General features: G+C 41.8%; 1 protein-coding gene across 1 annotated transcript in view; it reads left to right on the forward strand.

Annotated features, from left to right (window-relative positions):
* LOC307086941 (CD109 antigen-like) overlaps positions 1 to 11334 on the forward strand; it is a gene marked incomplete at both ends in the record, with an annotated part of 49491 nt that extends 38157 nt beyond the window's left edge. The window contains one exon of the mRNA XM_079752288.1: positions 11138 to 11334. Coding sequence (XP_079608414.1) covers positions 11138 to 11334 — 197 coding nt within the window. The remainder of the gene's footprint in view (positions 1 to 11137) is intronic.
* Between the last annotated feature and the right edge of the window lie 9854 nt (positions 11335 to 21188).

Below are 21188 nucleotides of genomic sequence, written 5' to 3' on the forward strand. Positions count from 1 at the left end.
GCAAGGAGTGACGACGTTACTCCCAGTTCATCCTATGGGCTGTCTGGTAAAAAGATAACCGCGGCAGCATGACCTCATTTCCATGACATATTCATAGTTCTGCTAGAGTCTTCAGTGTTTTACACACTCTCTCCCTCTCTCCCTCTCTCTCTCTCTCTCTCTCTCTGAGGTCACTCATATGTAGCCAAGGACTTTGTGTGGGGGGTTCCGTCTTAGGACCCCCGCCCCCCCCCCCACCTAGGTAATGAGACTGTGATCAGGTGGGGGTTCTCAGGGGCCAGCAGGGGACGCTGTCACACCATTTCCCGTACTGAGGGTCTGACAGACTGTTTTCACAGGCAGGACTCACCGCCCTCACCTCTGATGATTACATACCTAGACTTGCTCCATGCCGCATCTCAATTCTCTATCCACAACCTTCTTTACAGACACACAGCTTATATCCTTTAACACCAAACTCGTCTTCCCTCGAGGGACAAAATACTGTAACTGCCTGGCTAGCGAACCACACTCTTTATTCTGCCACTGCCTTCCTTTCAACTTAAACAATCTCTTGTTGTTTTGGGTCTGAAGTCTGATGTTCTGGAAGTCCACAGTTAATTGTGGACTTCCCATTACTTATGAACCATATGCAAACAATTTCCCTCTTACAACCCCTTTTCAATGAAAGCCTGTGTTCTATTCCTTTTTCTGCTGGCTTGTTTAGTAAATCTGTAATAGGATCAACATTATTCCTTTTCAGAATACTTTGATTCAATAATGCAATTTTTTAGGTTAGGTTATTTTTTTTTAAGTTAAGCAGCCCAAATAAATTTACATCAATTACACATCCTATCCAACTTTTTATTAAAAAGCCAAGCCCGGGACAAACATTAAGGATATATTTGCTCTAATACATACATGTGCTTACAGTTTTTCTCGATTGTATACACACAAAAAATGGAACTATGCACACAATTATGAAAACTTGAAGCTCATGTATCAACTACAAGGCTCCAGACTGATAAACTCTAAGCACAATTCCACTGTTTTCACATTTCTGCTAAACTCTAAGCACAAATCTCATCATTTAGCACACTTGGTTCACCTGGATCACACTGGCCTTCAAAACGCAACAACTAATTAGCAATAAGTCTAACTCACTTCTCACCTGTTCAAACTCAACTGTCAAAACACTTCAATCATGTGTCAGAGCATTAAAGAGGACTCGGTGAGCTCTACTGTGTTGTAGATATGGTCCTTTGGCCTGATCAGGATTGGAGTAGGGATACATACTTATTTACATGTAGATCTGTTTCACCTAATTTATATTCTTATTTTTATTTTTTGCTTGCCTACAAAAAGCTTTTCATGCAGGCAGTTCAGCTGAACATTTTACTGTATTACAGTAAATATATATATATTTGCTTTGTTACCTTTTTGTACTTGTACTTGCACTGATTTCCTCATTACATCCCCCGAAAGACAGTCTAAACATTTTCTTACTGTAGTGTTTTGCATTTTACTTATCAGTGCATTAACTGTACGGTAATTTACCAAAATAGGTAACATTGGTGTATTGCCAGAACAATGTTGCAGCATCAACTATAGGTGTACAGTATGACTCTGGGAAGCTGGGATTGTGAGTTTAGCCCATTGGAGCTCATTGGACAGACAAATATGCTTTGTATCCTATTCTGATACGATTGTGTCAATGCAATATTTATATGATATATTCACAGTATTGTATTACAATATTGCAACAGTCTTTATACTATATGTACCACCTAATTGCAACTTTAAAAAATAATGCTATTTCTAAACAATTTTAAACATCGGAATATGTAACATGGCTTCATAAAGCCAAACATATGTAAATAGTATTTTCATGGAATTGTTTTGAATTAATCACACCAGTGTTTAATTTAAGCTCTCTAAGAGATATTCATTTGATAGCTGTGTTTACTGTTTGGTGGAAAAAATCAGTTTTGAGAAGAATTTGTATAGTTTTGACTAAATGAATAACTCTTCTCAGGTTTGTGTTTAGAGTTTTGAGAAATTGAGCTATAGTTTCAGAAAACGTGTTTAAACGATTGAGAAAAACTGTAAACAACTTTTCTGTCAGGTTAGACCTAAACCTGCATCTCAATTGTGAACTTAATGGACATGTTTCGTAAACATTTTGTAATAATTAATGCCATTTGGGTTTTGTATGGCTTGGCTGACCTTTATTACCCACAATAAAAACAATTGTTGGCCCCCCAACACAACTGCTGTTGGTACCACCACTTTATATCACCCTCATAAACATTGCAATGAAATTTCAGTAAATTCCCTTCAGATAAGGTCTCTCTGAATGTCTTTCAACAGACAATTGTTTTGAAAGTATTTCAATTTCTACTGCCAAAAGCCAAGTATCTCACCTTTTGGTCTGTTTAATATTATAATGAACTGTTTTACTGCTATATACAATTACACCAACTTCCTTGTTTTTATTGTTTTCACATAACTTTCTGGTTAATGATCTAATTTAAATATACAGCTGTCATTAAAGGATACACATGCTTTTGCTGTTCTTTTACTCACCATAACTAACTGATTATTTTTTATCACCACTTCCTTTGGTTCATTGATGAAATTCTGCAGAAATAATGGCTTGTTGATGTCTGGTTGGAAACAATCATCTTGGAAGCCCGAGTTGACTTAACCTCATGACCCCACAGTGAAGAAGCATTTTCGAGCAAAATATCTTATTAGTATAAATACAAGTATACATACATGTCATTAATGAGCAGGTAGGGGTTATCCTGCTCCTGGATGCCTGCAGGTATACTGTCGATAGGCCTATAAAGGTATAGATCCAAGAACCATTTAGCTGGAAGTCAAACACCACAACACTATTCCACCAGCAAAATAAATCAATTGCTCTGAATAATTTGACATTCAGTGTCACACTGTAGACAGCCTATCAATAACCTCCCATGACGTTACGGCGAATAGACGTAAGAGTCATCATTCCTTGAGGACTCACTGTGTCAGTCAGACCTTTGTACCTCAACCCAACCCCACCTCAAACCACCACCTTACCACCACCACCACCACCACCACCCCTTCCATCCACAACCCCTCTCTCTGTGTCTCTGTGTTCCTGGTATGCATCCGTCTCAGACGCGGTCTGGCCAGCTAAACACACACACACACACACACACACACACACACACACACACACACACACACACACACACACACACACACACACACACACACAAACACAAGCACACCCGGTTCATGTTTGTTTGTCATACATGAAAAGCTGTTGTTTTGCGTGCATGAAAACAAACAGACACAGGCAAGTTAAGTATTACACGTATACAAGTATTCATCGAGGGGTGTGATCCATCATGTGCAAGCTTTGAACCCAGATGGATGTACACACTCAGTCATACACACACACACACACATACACTACATAGTCATGTCTACAGTCTAAAGGAAACAAGGCGAAGAAGCCATCTGGAGGTGTTAGGAGACATAAAGCCTTCCTATTGTCAGATTGGTTATTTTTGTGGCAGGACATCGTGCAGACGTCCTGCCAGATCATTAGATGTGGTGAGAACCCCAAAACCTGTACTGTTAGCCATGGTTCAACCGTGGCTAACAAACAATGCCCCTCACTGCCACCTTCTTCGTTCACTCAAGGTATTTTTCCTTTTTTTTTGGCCAATTCAAAAGCATGTTTCGTAACTTGGTTGTTTAAAGATTTGTGAAGGCCCTAAATAGACCCCAAATTTTTCCAAATGTGTTCATCTTATTATTCCATTATGAATGAGATCCCTGACTTAAGGTTCCCACACCCTGGTTGATTGTGTTATAGTGTAATGTCGTGTAGTGAAAGTAGCTTAGGGACTAAACACCTAATAGGCCTCTGATCTGTTTTATGGGCTTCAAAGCTCATGACTGTTTCTATTAGTAGCGGGGGTTTTGTGTTGAAGACTGACCAACATGAAGGTTGCATGTGTAACAACTTTAGGAAATGAGTTGAACAAAGGTAAAAGTGTAATGGCCAGTTCACAGGGTCTATTGAAATACTGGCGGTGTGCTACATTTCGTCTTCTGATAGTTGATTCCTGGGTTGTACACCAAGGGAAAACAAGTTAAAGCCACAGCCTCATTGAGGGTTATTTAAGGCTGAGACTTGGAGAGCAACTGCTAGGACTGGCAAGAACAAAGGAAAACAACAACAAGGCTTTTAAGTTGTTTTTTAACTGTTTAATTAATCAAATACATATGAAGGATTAACGTGTGTATGGCTATCACAAAACTGAGGCTTGATGTTTAGTATTGAATTGCTATCAAGCTTCCTATATATTTAAATGAATTAAGTAGCGACTCAATGACTAGTCTCAAGTAAAATGCTTTCGGTTTTGCAAAATAAGTGTAGCTCTGCTCACTAACAATGGCCAGGGGCCCACTCTTTTTCCTTTACATTCTAACCGTCTTGGCTCCTCAACGGGGCAGGATCGGCCAGACCAAAAGCAATCTGTGGCCTTCTGGGTGCTCAGTTGTGGCCTGGAAAAGAGGGATCTCAGAGGGCCGTTTGCCTTCGGGGCAAAGAGAAACCCTGTAATTATCACTGTGTAAGCCCTCTCCATTTCTGTCTGGTCTGCAACTTCTGTTAGTTGTTGCACATGTTGGGATAGCAACCGACAGATCTCCATTGGTTAAATGGGTTCACTCTACCAGGTAATTGGTGATAGGCAACTGGGTGGGTTAGGTTTGCCTATGGGGGCTCACATGGGGATAATGTTTGTTCACTCGTCAGATTTTTGAACAATGAAGTCGTGGGGGCGGATAACACAAGTTCATCAGGGAGATCGAAAAAACATTGTTTGACGTTGTTCAGCTCGGTTTCACATTGAAGTTTCGTGTGTGCGTGCACATGTGTGTTTGTTTGTGTGCGTGCGTGTGTGTGTATGTGTGTGGTGTACATGAGACCTGCTTTGATGGGACACATTTTCCATTCCAAGTGTCCACCGCAGATGCTCTCCGGTCCACTATACAGAACCTGGCCACATGAAAGTAGAGGCTGCCTCAGGGGATCCTTGGGCCCCCTGCTGTTTAGTCACCAGGGACCATTTGCTGTTGTATTTGAGGTTTATTTATCAGATTTCCACATATTGACGCCATTGTTAGGTTTATGTTGGTGCTATGTATCGGTATCACCATGGGAGGATGGGTGCGCTGCATATAATGCCATTGGCAGTTTGTTTCGAAATCAATTCTTCAATTCAATGACTTCCTTATTATTTACAGTACTGATATTTTTGATTGATGTCACATTGTATGCTCTGTGTATTCTGTACACACATTTCAGCCAACATCTTCCACATTGGTAACAGTTTGGCTTCTTACACGCAAAAACTGTTGGCAATTTCTTTTGAAAGTATCATAAGAAAAAAGTTTTTGGAAAACGTAATGTTCTGAAGCAGAGCAATAAGGGCTCTCAAATTCTAAGAAAAGCGCACCCATTCACTAACGACCACGACCAGATAAAGAGGACTGCCGAATACAGAAATAGCGGGTATCAATAATTCTCGCTTTAATCATCCGCATAATGGAAGTATATAAAGGCTAGAAAAAATAAACTTTCAAGTCTCATGATGGATCCCATTATCCTTCCCATTTATGCAGTGGCATGGAAACATAACGCATTTTCACCAACACATGGCCCCAGGATGTCAAGAAAGCAGCCCACTAACGATCTATACATCAACACCACAGGCTCTTTAATGAGACACTAATCAAATGACAATCATTGCAATTGCTACCAGCATTTGCCCATATGATCATTCATATGCTCCATGTACATGTGTTACGATTTATGCCATGGTGATCTTTATGCAAGTCCTTGTTGGTTGCATTATGTTGGTGTATTGTTTTACAGTTTTGACACATGCTGCCAAATATCTCAACCGTCCATTTTCACCAGACAAAGAGGCTATTCATAACTTTGCTTCAGCAAATAAACATACCCTGATGTTGTTGCAGGACATGCTAGGCACATGCTTATTTAATTTCACAGAATTCCTTCGCTGTTTCTCAATAGGGAGGGATAAAATGCACTGATGTAGAACAGACTCTTTTGTCTCTCTACAATAATAAATTATATTGCTGATGTTTATATTATTGTGGTTTTACATTTCCACCGAAAAGAAGAGAAGGACACAGCATTAGCCAGTTTTGTTGCACAAAGGCAACACATGTCCAAGGCTCTTTAATTAAGTTCTGGAGTCCCACAATCACTTACTTTAACTACATATATCTGGATACATCTGTATTTTGTATTGTTGTGGTTTGAAATGTGACAGCTGTTGTGTGACCATTTGTGGTATGGCTGCATTAGTATGTAGAGAATACTGTGCAGACTTTTCTTTGATTGAAGAGAGTAGACACAGTTGACACAACCCATGGCCTTTAAAATAGAATATACTTTTGTTGTTGTTGTTTTTGTGGGAATTTTGATGGTGTGTTGAGAGAAAGGAAAGATTTGAAATATAGATACATAAATAGCCATCTTCAAATGATGTCATGCCTCCTATTTCTCACTCTGTCCAACGATGTGGTATTTTTTCCACATTTTGAAAACACTGAAGTTGCGGTCATTGATCACTAGCCAAACTCTCTTGGCCAACAACTTTTTCAGTTTTTTGTGTATATTTTGTAATGGTCGGGGTAAGGATAATAACTTCATCATCTATCAATAAATGTCTTGGGTGTGCGGGGGCTCCCCAATCCCGGCCCAAAAAACTCACCTTACTTCATTAAATCTCACTCCAAGGTTTCCTGAAAAAAGCTTCGCTTTGCTACATTATATATCTTACACTATTCAGGAAGTATGTAAGTGAAATTTAAGTACCATTGCCAGCCGACTGTTCATTTATAGGGACAACGATGAGTGACATTCATTTTAAGTCATTACAAAAACATTTTCAAGACAAATTGGTTGTCACTGAAATAATATAGGTTTATATAAGTATGCTACTTGAATAAACACTAAGTGAATATCCTTCAACCAGTTATACCGACGAGAATGTATCACCCGGGGCATGCTTTTATTGGAACAGCTAGCATGCCTAGCTATGCCCCTTTAAAAGCACCACCATCAGATAAAAGCAAGAGAATGTCTGCTGGTAAAGTTACATAACAGGGCTAGCGTCATTAAATGGTCCTCATAAATTACGACAGGAGCGTTTGAGTCATAAGAGCTGAGCTACTAACGATTGTTAATCATGGGAAAGAATGTGCGTGTATGGCTTGTACCTGTACCTTTAAGTCATTAAGGCCTGGAACTCCTATGTGAATTCAAACAAATGTATAGACATATACAATATACTGAGCGGCAAGCTTGAAGACATGGCTCTGCTTTATCTTGGTGGGTGGGTTGTGAAGTCAGTTGAGATATGTGACACGCTTGTAGTAACTGGCCATCTGTTCATGTGCAAGTGGATTGTTTACCATCAGATGAAGTGATGCGACTGTATCTGTGTCTAACATGCAGAAAGAGAGAGAGAAACAGAGATAAAGAGTGAGAGAGATTGAGATGCACACAGTGATATATATATATATATAGAGAGAGAGAGAGAGAGAGAGAGAGACATGAAAGTTCAGACATGAGACGTATGCAATATGTGGAATAGCTGCGGCCTTATCCATACTCACTGGACGGCACCGCCTTGTCTTAATTTGCTATGCGAAGCCCAGCTAAGTGCTGTAGGGTAAATACATCTGCCTCCTAATCTGGAAATCATCAGCGTTACTCCACCACTTAGAAAGGGCCAATATCTTGAGCAGGCAAAGACTTGACCAAAGAACGTCTTGTAAACAAAGCATTAGTATCTATATTTCTTATGAGAGTTATGCAACTTTTTGCTTTTTAATCTTTCGACATAACTGCCATCAACGCCTCCCCCAATCTATTCATATTTCTTATTTAATAAGCATCGGACAACTTTTAGTACATTTCATAGAAAGAAGAACCTACTGTGGGTTGAATTGGTGAATATTTCATTGTACTCAAGCAATGAAATACAGTGGATTTACAGCGCACTGCACCTTTCATGCTGTACCTGGCAAAAACACAACTGTAACTGTACATGCCAATATGTGTTTGATACATTCCGTCTGATGTGGCTATGCCTGCGTCTCTTTTCCTCCCTGTTCTATGTGAGACTGCCAAATGTACCGTGCAAACGTATTTCATACAATCCAGGGCTCCAGACACACAGTTGTTCAGCCTCCATCTGGCTTGTTGGTCTCCGTTAACCTTAAGCACACTGAGCGATGCACACCACCCATCTATGACCCCAACCATCATGACGTTGTCCCCGCCATCAAACGCCATGCAGGAAGTGGGACGTACACACACGCCTTTTGATGTCCTTGCATCCGTGATCAGGCTTAAGTGATATACATCTAGAACCGGGGGGTATTCGCTTCGGGCAACACAGGCATAACAACGTGTTACAGAGCGAAACCGCGGTTTAGTTCTGTTTTCATTTAATGCTTTGATTTCGACGTTTGAGGTCAAGGGAAGGATTTACCAAGTTTCCTATAGGGTGTGTTTGCTATGCAAAGTTTCCACACAAGTTGGTCTGGACATGTGTTTTTTATTCAGAACAAAATTTCATTTTTTTTCATGAACATGCTAGAGTTTATCAGTCTGTGGAGAAATGAAGTGTATAACTCAGAGCTCAGCGATGGAAACTTCCTGTCAGTCGCTCCCAGCATCTAATCATTTCCTAATCATCATATCACCCATCCAATATGAAGTATGGCAGAAAACATGCCAGGTTTATTTAAACACGATGTGTAACACTTAATTGTACTTAAAGCTTTAAAGCTTGCCTCCTGTAGAAATATGTTTTAACAAACAAGTTCATGATACCATATACATTTCCCTTAAATTAATCAAGAGTAATACCATAAACAGTATGACATAATGGTTGGCTAATTAATAATATTTAATCCCATGCAAACAATCAAAAACAGACATAATACACAAATCACTTCATAATGTGGAAGGAAAATAAGCAAAGTGCTGCAATGAGATTTCAAAGCAGAAAGACCTTCATCACTGTGGCAGATAGATTAATGGGGAAATTAATTAAGCCTTTGACCAACTACAAGTCCTTCCACTGAAACAGACTGCAGAATGTTTGAATCCATGATCCTCATCAGTGGAAAAAGAAAAAACGGACCGTTTTAAGATTATCATCAGCATAGTTGGGAATACAGCCCACATGCATAAGTACATTTTAACCCCCTTCAATATGATTAAGATCATCCTTTTTTAGTTTTGTATGCTGGATTGTGTTACAGCTGTTCCTATTTTGTGTTTTACACTGTAGGGCCACCGGAATGGGACTATCAGTACTTTTCCTATTTCTTAACGGTAATAGTTCAGACTCCCTAAGAGTGAGGAGATTGTTGATGTTTTACCATCACATAGTCTGTGTTTTGGAGTGGAAATGTATCTCCAGCCAGCTTCTCCAGAAGGCCATTCGTTATTTGAAGTGAACTAGGCCTAAGAAAACAGACAGGGTTTATGTTGAAAGCTTTATGCATTATGGCCAGAAACTTGGACCCATAATGTGGATGCCATTGCATACCTCGTTTAGGAGCCATTCCAGCTCTGACGGGAACTGAGGGAGCTGCTCCTGAGGACAGAGAAATCTCAACGTTATTTACAGGCCTTTAGATTGAATGTGTGAGTGTCACTTGGGTACCTATGGAGCCGTGATGCAGCGAAGAAATGTTGATGTTTCCGAAAATTAACGTGGACCCCTTGTGTTTATTGAACATACATTTCATTAGAACAATTTTCTGTTAGATCGATCACAGGGGGTTCAGGACCAACTTCTGTATTACTTACTTATTAATATTTGAGTGAAGCTAATCCTCTCTTACAGCTGGTCTCTTAACACGATGTTATATTGTGCCACTTATTTATTAACTGGTGTGATCTTATAAATGCCCACTCTAGAAATCATGCAAAAATTGTAATTGTGTGTTTTTTTCATGAACCTGAAAATGAATAGAAGCCATCACCGTTTAGCATTTGCTACATAGGGCAGAGGGGAAAGCTTGATGGGCAAATTATTGTTACTCTATAAGATAAATGCCAGAAGATGATATACTTGATATTCTCCATCAGCAGAGTTGCAATAAAAAAAAGTACCCACTCAAGATTTAAGATTGTGAAACCAAGGCTTTTGGCCACACATATATCATTTAAGCATTTTCCAGTGAAAGCAAAAAGTTATTATTCAGCATCCCCTTCAGACTTCCTCCGAAAGTCATCATTAAAAATGACTAGTCTGACATATTTCATTAGAGATCAAGGGATTACGAAGGACGACTCCCACACAGGCTCCTTTGTCTTGTCCGACTTCCTTTTCGGCAACAGTGTTTCTTCTCAACAGGAGTTAGTGTTCTGCAATCTGTTGGAACAACACAACAAATCAGCCCATTCTCATCTCAGCGCTCTGAAAACTCACGGTTCCGCCTTCTTAAGATGATGTCGGGGAAGTAGAGTTTGCATGTTGTCCTTGATATCAACACTGGAAGTGGAAAACTTAAGTCTTCACTTACAGTTTATTTAATACTGATGATTTCCACCGCAGAGATAATCAGCAACAGCCAAAATATATATGTGCCCTTGAAAGGGGCCATGTAGTCTGTTTTTGTCAACACATCACTGTAATTATGTATTTTTCTTCGTGTCCATAGCTTTTCATCAGGGGAGCCAGTCGGTGACTTTGTTGTGGTGGAAAGTTTTCCCATGTGGTCGTAACCATTAAAGCAGGAAGGAAGATTGACAGGCAGCAATCACAGAAAGCCAGGGAGACTGTATTTGTAAGCGATCCTTCTACTAAAAAAAGTGTGTGTGCGCCTATGAACATGTGTGTGTGCTTGTGTGTGTGTGTGCATGCGTGTGTGTCCAACGGGGATACTGTTCGTCAGGAACCGGACCACATGATTAGTCTGTGTAGAAAATGAAAAACAGAAAACGGAACAAAGCCATTCATTAGGTTAACTGTAGTCGCCTGCCGTGTCTGCTCCTCCATCGCTCCACGTGCGGCCCTTCGTGACCCCCCAGAGAGGCACATCTCCTCTGTGCTCATCCCCGGGCTGCAGCCGGCCCTCCACAGACAACCACAGAGACAAATCCTCCATACTGACGGCCACATGGTGCATGGAACTGGCAGCAGCAGAAGCAGGGCTTTTGACTTTGATCTCTTCATCCCGACTATTGAGAGTTTGAGGGGATGGGATTCACCCCTGGACGTCCAGTGAGGCTCCAGATGATGGTCTGGCCTCTTGGTATTTATCTCTTCTTGGAGTTCAACAATGGTTGAGGAGGGATCTTTTGGGGTCCACGTGGAGTTCACATTTAGACAGAATGGTGGTGGATGAAAGTCTTACTGGGATACCAAAAGGAATCAGTAACACGTTCATCTGTCACGTATATCTGTCGTCACGGGGACAGTCGGTGACCACTGCTGCCTTACTCTTCTTCATCTCCCGCTCTCATTTATCCATCTATCCATTCATATATCGTTTGGATTAGTCAGAGGAATGACTGACTGCAGAATGTAAATCAAAAAGAAAGTGAACTGCCACCACTGCTATTTACAAATGGTCTTACAGTCATCCTTTGATGAAGGAAATGAAAGAAAATGTGTTGCCTTTGGCTTTAAAGGCGAAAATGTGTCGCCTTTAAAGCCATCACAGACAAACAAATGAAAATATGCCACAATGTTTTCTCTCTCCCTCTAGCTGTCTCCATCTCTGTCTCTTCCTCTTAAAATCCTTTCCATCACTGCAAAAATGTGGGCCTACACAGGCAGACCTGCTGCACAAGTGATACCAGGCCCTCCAGAGTCCTCAGGCAGGAAATGAGCACCAGGTGACGGGCTCTCCACTAACCAGCGGTGGTCCTCCCTCCACAGCACCAGTGGAGGGAGAGAGAGAGAGAGAGAGAGAGAGAGAGAGAGAGTGAGAGAGAGAGGGAGAGAGAGAGAGAGAGAGAGAGAGAGAGAGAGAGAGAGGAGAGAGAGAGAGAGAGAGAGAGAGAGAGAGAGAGAGAGGGAGAGAGAGGGAGAGAGAGGGAGAGAGAGAGAGAGAGAGAGAGAGAGAGAGAGGGAGAGATCAGCACCTATCTAGCAAAACAGGGGCTATCTGAGACTCTTAAACACTGTCAAACTCAAACTTCTCAAATGTTATATTTTGCTCAGTTATTCCTATAACCGGTGACATGAATAACAGACTTGATTTGCTGTGATGAATCGTTGACATTGTTCTTCTGTTTTTGTAATATAATTTCATTTGTTATTACCATACATAATAAGATGATAACGTGATCTGATCTGCACAGCTGTCTAGATGACAGACATCTGTCAGCGCTCAAACGGAAAGGCAGCCACCCAAAAAAACACTGAATTCCCTGAAGTTTGCTAACCGTCCACACACGGAACGATCTCGCTCAATATTTTTCTTCGGGTGTGAAAGCCGCCAGGGGCACGCCCGACCGGTACGGAGTGTTCTGCACTAAACTAAAACGTTAAACCTTTTTAACCATTTTTAACCACTCCTTGGTGCCACGGTGTGTTTTGATAGGACGTGGGTGATACTAAGCCCAGAGGCACGGTCGGATCATAGTCTGCATTATCAGACATCTGCAGAAACTCTTACAGGAGAGGCTCAAGTACCAGAGCTTTGGAAAAGGGCTGGAGATCCTGGAAGCCCCAAAACACACCAAACCGTTGCCAGAACGTGGGTCTGCAGTCCTGAACATGGCTTTGCGGCTATGTGTCAACTATGTGTTGTCTTTTAGACCGACACCTTTACCGACACAAACACAGAGAGAATGTAGCAAAGTAATTAGAAATGAGTGCTAGGTACTATGGAAAGTGCAGGTCTTAAATCACAGGGACTGTTTTCTCTTTACACCCGCTCATAGGAGAAGACATTTGCTATTATTACATTTACGATCCCACGCTGTGGAATATAACTGACGGAAAAATGAATGAGGGAAGCCAAACCGAGAAGATAAATACTGTGAGAGAAAAAATGCAGACTTGATCTATTTGATTGGCTCCGTAAGCAGAAAAACATGCTTACTTATGATTGGTGTATGGAGGACGTGTACCCAATAAATATTAGATGACATATGTGTGATATTTGGAAACAACAATTCCGATTCCACTTATCGTCCACGAAAAGGAAAAGGGCGGCAATGTGACGTCGTTCGAAACACATATCGTAAGAAATCAGCAGACAAGGTTAGTATATTGTTGTTCATAGTGAATGCTGTTGTGTTGCAACAAAGCACAGGAGCAAAACAAATCTCTCAGTCTGCTTTTATTGAACACAACAAGTCAACATTGTAGCAGCGTCTGCTTTTGCAAACCCATGGAAACGTACACTTACGTCTGTCTGACATTCTACTCATTCTTCTAGTGTTTTGAAGAAATGCTCCTAGAATTAAAAGCGACGGTATCAAGCATTTATGGTCTTTCTTTATTTATTTTCTCGGTAAAGTGCACATTATACAACACACAGCTAATTATCTTTGGTTGGCATCTGAAAGACACTCACTCTCTCACTGGTCATAGAACCATATATATGTGCTGCAAAACGTTCACTCATAAAATAACAATAATGATACTAAATAAATACCCCTGCAAAAAAATGTACCTGCAAAGAAAATTACTTCGCCTGGTTTACCCGGGACCTCTCAGAGGGACTGAGCTTTCCTTCCACTCTGTCGAAGACATTTTACAGCCCCGCAAAACCGTTAAAATAATATTATTGTACCTCATCCATTTTGTTTACAATGCCTTTCGGGGTGGAAATTAAGCCATGGCCAATAAATAAAGGAAAGGCAAACGACGAGGCATGCCAAAAGGCAGTAACAACAAGCCGTGCTCCTGTTGCGACTTCACCGCCACTATTTGGTAGGAAAACAGATTGATGGTGAAAACAGATGAGCATGAGTGCGTCAAAGGTGCAGCGTCAAAGGTACATAGCAGCGACATAGCGCCTTTGTGCTAACCGTGTCTTCAATCACAATCCCGGCAGCTACTTTTTTTTTATGACATAAAAAGGCCTTGTACATACAAACAGATAACGATCATGCTGCCTGAAGCGAAGTGATCTCAGTCAAAGACGAGCCAACCTGCCTCTGTGTATCTCTTGTTTAATTTGTATATTTGTATACGATTACTGGCATCTGACAAAGACGTTTCCAATCGGATCCTTCTGTGTCATTTTCCTCGCGTTCTCCTACTTGATCTCCATGTCTTCCTCAGCTCGGAGTCTTATCCAGCTGAGCATGTGCCTTCAGCCACTCGCTTCAGACAGCTCTCAGACACGTTTCCTTGAAATGCGATTGTTTCCATACAAACCACAGAAGGTAAAGACCGAGGAAACTGCCTCAGCTGGCCGGGGATCAGCCCGACTTAAGATACTCGGATACGCTGCCAGCAATGGCTCAAGAACAAAGGTATCGGACCATACACATATCAGGTGTCGTCTCTACATGACTTTTCGTGCAAGTACGACTAGTACGTACAAGATGATGTGCTCAGAGTTTTCATGACTGATTCACAGCGTATAATCACGTGTTTTGTCTTTCATATAAAAAAAAATGAATGGGATGGGATGCCCTTGCTGTTCAATTGATCACCTAATCTTCATAGTAAAACTGTGTAAATGTATTTGCACCGTCCCCTATTATGCTGGTTCATATCCAGCCATGTGTCTCACTGTAATGTCAATGCCAGATGGAGGACTGAGAAGCCCCTAATTGAGCGTACTGCCTATTGAGAGGGATCATCCTGCCTGGCCACACGGTCGGCTCTGTGTGGATGTGTGTGTGGATGTCTGTGATCTGCTTTTTTGGCTTGTGCTGTGTGTGTGTGTGTGTGTGTGTGTGTGTGTGTGTGTGAGTGCGTAGATATCTTTGATTGCTTCTTTCACCCGTGGTGTGCGTGTGTATGTGTATTTATATCTGCTACTGTATGCGGTTACGTGTGTGTGTATGTGCGTGTGTGTGTGTGTGTGTGTGTGTGTGTGTGTGTGTACGTGTGCGGTCTAATTGCTGGTGAAAGAGGAGAAGCTGTTGGCTCGCAGGGCTGGAGTAGGCAGACAGGCTGGAGGGACCGCCATGTTCCACTCCCTCACACCTGGAGCCCGCCTCTGCTGGCGTCACCCCTAAACCCCCTCGTCCATCCATCCATCAGCCTCACCATCTGGCTCCACGGGAGCGGACACCACCACCACCTCTCTCCCCCGGCCTCTCTGTCTGAACGGTAATAGTCAGAGGCAGATCGGCGTCACCACTGATTGGCTGCCGGCTGGAGTCAGGTAACACAATACGACCCTTGAATGTTTACGCTTTCGTGCACGTGAAGCGTTTTTGGTAGGAACTTCCTCTGGGACTCCTGAACGTCTCTCCGTTGTGTGTTCTGCAGTGGGAGAGCAGCGCTTGTTATCGTCGAAGCACATGTTCAGGGAGAGATCGGATGGCTCTCAACGCGCACACAGTGGATCACCAGCCAGCTTCCCATGTCTGCTTGCAGACTCTGCTTGCAGTCAGGATGCAGGACACCGGGTTTTAAAGCATGTATAGGAGTTACATGCAACTGGTTCAGTCGAAGGCTACATCTGGGTCATGTATATCAAACACAAGGATTCACAAAACACTTTTTAGGTTTTATTGTGGATCAGGCTAGCAGCAACCTCAGGCACAATTTAAACAGGCAAACTTGTGTGTGTATAAATATTTTTACTCTTTGCAGGATGTGTGGTTTATATTCCTTTATAAGACCATTGGCAATACTAAAGTTCCGAGACCAACTTAGTCAATACTGTAAGATTTGGTAGTGGTTGGGGCTGGTCATTTTTAAGTATCGTTCAATCTATTTATTAACTTTAGTTACTAAACATACAACCAACCATAAATTACAAAACAGAAACAGTGTGAACATGTGAAATTTTGTTTCCAATCCTTTTCTATCATGCCAAACTGTTTCTGTTTTATAGGACGGAAAATTAAACCTGATGCCTGGATAGAATAAGAGATGATAATTGCGCAACTTAAAAAAACGAGGAACAAACACCTCCAAATCTTTTTTTATTTTCCATTATCTCAGTCGCCGAGGCTTGCAGCGGTGAAAAAAGACGCCTTAGTGGGAGTGCTGCAGCTCTCATGGAGCGGGGGATGAGAGCTGGAAGGCATGGAGCCCTGTGACCACCCTGTAGCGGTGAGATTAGCATGCTCATTGGCCACACCGGCCAGGCGATAACTCAGGCAGCCGTCAGCCCTGGCTCCAGGCCCGACGCTGGATGCTAACGCTGCACAGATTATCCCGACATGTCTGGGGAACGCGGGACGCATGCCACGACCCTGGCCCTGTGAGACGATCGGATATTGGAAAGGTTCCCGCGAGGAGAGCAGGCTATGCCTCCAACCGCGGTGTCACAGCTGCACACAGCTGTTCCTGCCAGGGTGCACCAGGGGGAAGGGGGTGGGGTCCAGGAGATGATGTCATTAGTGTGATGAGATCCGATATAAGATTCCAGCCGCAAGAGGTCAAGAGGGCTACGGTTCATTGGTCAAATGAATTACAGATTTGCGATGGTCTGAATAGGGAACAAGTGGGAAGTAATAGAGTGTCACGGTGCGTTTGCATGATGGATTTCTACGATATTTATTGGAAGGGAAAAGTTGAGTAGAGTGAAAGTGAGCTTGCTAATAGATACATTGAAAAAAGGAAACAGTTTTTGGACAATGAGAACTGGGAACGATAACCGAATGATTACTTAAGTAGAATATTAATTATCTTAATGGTGTGTGTGTGTGTGCAGGTGATCCAAAATAACTTCCAAGTCCAAATCCAGCACACCATTAACCAGGGGAAAAAAAAATCATTAATAGTGTTTCATATAATATGATATACTTCTCTTGGTATGTTTTGTGATGTGACATATTACATCATTCCATCTGTATGCACTAACCTCTACTACCTGTGAAGCTGTTTGGAAAAAAAGGTAAAAACAAACAAGAAGAAGTTCTAGGCACACAGATAATTTTGCTTCGACAGGAGGCCACCGTTGACCTCAGCTGTAGAGTTTTATTTAGCATAGAGCTGTGAAACTTAAAAACGATAAGGGTCTTGGCTTGCCCTTCCAGCTCAGAAGCCTCTTCCTCTCCGCTCTCCAGCACATGTGTTGTGAATTACCCCGCTGGCAACAGCCCTAATCTGGAATCCTCTTCCAATCGATGTGGCGCAGGCGGACCTTTACTCATCTCCTGCTGACAGACTGCAGTGGAAAGTTCTGGTGTAAAAACACACCAGTGCAGACCTGGCCAGCAGTGGCTGGTGAGAAAAACAGATAAGCTAAATAAAAGCCAGATAAAAAAAGAAAGAGATCTGATGTGTGTCGCCATCGCGACACACATCAGAGCATCTTAACATAAAGCCTTTTGTGCCTGAGGAACTAAATGAGAACAATATATAGCTTTCATAAAACAGAGCCCCCCCAGTTTAGGGCAGTTACCGCACCATTTGAAAGTGGCCACATCAAGCTTATTAATTTCTGACTGTTCCTAGTAAAGATATTTTTAACCTGTGCATGATATCACCTCCCCCCCTCTCCATTGCTTCCACATGTCAAACATTTATCTTTATGAATAAATCCTATGTTCCGTCATTAATCGGGGAGCTACTGAATTGAGAGATGGAGTGCCTGAGAATGCACTGACAGTTTAATAAGCATGCTCAGTGACAGTTGGACTAATGACCTGTTGTGTTTGAGCCTTCTCCCGTTTGTTGGTTCCAAGGTTGGAATTAACCAACGCTAGCTTCCAGATGCTTTATGGCTGCAAAGCAGCAGGGTGGCAAACGGCAAGCAAACTCCAAAAAAACAAAGAAACAAATGCCCCGAAAACCACCTTTCAACGGCGTCATTCTTTGTCATTCGTCATTCTTAACTTACCACTGACCATTTCGTGGTGGTTAGACAGAAACAGTTGTTACAGTTGTACAGCAACATCATGTTAGAATGCTTAAATGTGTAGGCCTTGATTGCCCCAGATGTGTTTGTTTCGTCATTTTGGTGAACTGTTATTGTGTATTTAAAGGCTAAAAGCCTGCTCAAGTCCTTAGCAGGGCAGGTATTTGGAGACAGACAGAGGTGATTTTATTTCCTCATCTGATGGTTCACTTGGAGGCCTGAAAGCATTCACTTCAATTGTTTGCCTTCTCTTGTTATGTAATAGTCACTTAGATTTCTATGTGGACATGTGGCTCCATTTCGACAAATTACTGGCTTACCTCTCTCTCCCACAAACCCCTATTTTTCTTTACTTTCAAGTTCAATTAATGTGTTACAGAATTGTTGGTGTTTGACAGCAAACATAACTTCAACTTTGGTTGAAGGATAATGATATAACTATATCACCGGATCTTTTTACGATGTGATAATCCATTTAATGTGTACATTTCTTGACACGACCTGACCATAACCCATACCCTAAACCTTACTTTAACCTTTACCCTAACCTTTGCCCTATCCCTTAACCCTAACCCTAACCCTTAACCCCAAACCTTACCTTAACCCTAACCTTTGACCTAACCCTAATCGTCGCCTTAACCCAACTTTAATCTTTACCTTAACCTGAACCCTAATCATCACCTCAACCTAAGTCTAATTTTTATCCCAACAGGAAACTTCGCCGTACTACTAACCCATTACCTTATCTGTGTCCATGTGTGTAATTCATTATAGGTTCTGCTGAGAACCTCTGAAGCCCCTTTAGTGTTTAAACAGTGTTTTCCCATCACTTTATTTCCTGGACCACGCTATGAGAGTGCTGAGGAGGTGGTTTGCTTTGATAAAGTTATCACCAAAGCACAGAATAAAAGCATACTCTTTCCTCATCTTTTATTAAAGATTTTCCATCTATAAAAATTCCTGTTTGATTCCAGGAGACCAAAGGGATCCTTGGAGAGAGAGAGAACAAATACATTGACTTTGACTCAATCCAACGCTGTGGGGTGGATATGGAAGGTTGACTTTTAACTCATTGTTACAATAATAATGTAGCAATTAGCGAATATGTGTGTGCAAAGATGACTAATGAAGCATATTTAATGTAACAGCCAATAATTTCACTCAAACTTGCATTTGTAAATATTTTCTGCTGTTCAAAACCAAAATGAGTTGAATGAGAATATTTACATTTTTGTTATACTTGGCAAACAAATTTGGAAAAAACATTATGGCCAATGGCCATATCATAAAATCGATCTGTTAGTTTAAACGAGGGTAACCGCTCTCTATTCATTTTTTTCATTTGTTTACCATTTTAGGGAACACTTAATGTTAAGTATGGGATGTCATGGGATTTTCGAGTCTGATATTTTGCCAATGGAAATTAAAGTCCCAAAGGTAAAAGGAAAGTTAAATTGAATCAACCACTTAGAAGCAAAGCTAACCCTGACAGCTTCCATTAATCAGCTTCTCACGGCAACTGCATCTGATGTCTCCTGAGAGTTATTTCTGGACAACATGGATGTAACTGTAGGAAGTTATCAATCCCATAAATAATGTTAGATGGTCTTGTCAGCATTACTGATTCTGTCAATTAAAACCTATAAATGTTAAAAATATATCTTTCAATACAATGATTCAAAGCAATGATTCCAAATTATTAATGAATACACATTGGATCACAAAAATAAGCTCCATTTTACTGAACATTTATAATTGACCTTGACTTTTTAAACCCCAGAAGGGAAAGGTATAGAGATTCATAGAAAGAAAAAAATTAATAATGAAAGGAATAGGACAAATAGAGAATAAAGGAAGCTTAATTTCGCCCGATTTTTTTCCAAATCTGATTTCAGACTAGGGAGAGAATAGGCGGTACAAATGGCCTGCAACAACTTGACTAACCATCAACAGACTAGACATGTGACACAACATGTACGATAACATCAATGAGACCAGGATATCAAATGACAGATGAAGGGAGATGAATAAATCAATGTGTCGGTTTGAATGACATCGTTGCATCTGCCACAACAGAGTAGAGCAAAGACAAAAAAATGCATGTTCAACCACCAAACATTAATGGTGAATACACAAAGCACAGTTTAGAGTAGGCCCTTTGCAGGATGCGTGCCACTTCCCAAGTTGCTGTAAATGCACGGCAGGCGCCTGCTTCCGACCACATACTGAACGCACACATGCAGCCGCACCGGGGACACATGCGCCAGACTAATGGAGCTCCGTAAAAAAAGTACAGCCCTTCTGTAACCTGCAACACAACAATTTGGAAGTCGTTTGCGTTCTCGCAGGCATGCGAACCACAATTATCACACGAGACTCTCCAATAAAAGCAATAACAGGAAGACATGTCTGCTACCAAGCTATGGTCTGATAAGACTCCTTTCAATTTTCCACGCCTGAGCCCAACCGCGTCGCTGGGGATCGCCGAGGATGGAAATGACAGAAAAAAATGGCAGCGCAATGAAGTTCTGCAGATTTTGCTGCAATGCCGATAATTGCATGGTTCTCAACCGCGGAAAACTGAAAGGACACGGAAAGCCTGGTCTGGTTAGCCTTACTGTATCTTATGCATTTGCTAGCCCCCTGCATCCGAGGAGCGCAGTACAACAGAGGTGGGGAGATGGGTGAGAACAGGAGGGATGAAGTCGAGGCTATGTTCTGAGAGACAGGGGTGAGGGATGGTGTCACAGGGGTCAAAATGTCAGAGTGCAGGTCTCGGACCACCAACCAAGATGATAGTGGCCTTTGTTCATTTGGCAGACCTCTGTGGCCACTATAATAATAAAAAAGGGGCCTACAGCCCAATGTTCCAAGAGCCGCGATCGCCCGAGCTGCATTTCTGTTGCCAAGTGGCCATGGTGGTTGCGGTATCGAGCTAGTCAGTTTGGCAGCAGATGGTGGATGACCCTCAAGGGGATTCTTCTGTGATTCTTCTTTGCCTGGGTCAATGGTGGTGTTTCATTTGAAATCAATACATGACTGCTGCACTGGCAGAGATGGCTATCGAAACACCCCCAACTGTAAGGAGATACAGATATGTCCGTAACTTTTTTTGCATATACATTTGA

This window comes from Pollachius pollachius (genome assembly GCF_949987615.1).
Source record: "Pollachius pollachius genome assembly, chromosome: 15".
In the NCBI taxonomy this organism is placed as follows: Eukaryota; Metazoa; Chordata; class Actinopteri; order Gadiformes; family Gadidae; genus Pollachius; species Pollachius pollachius.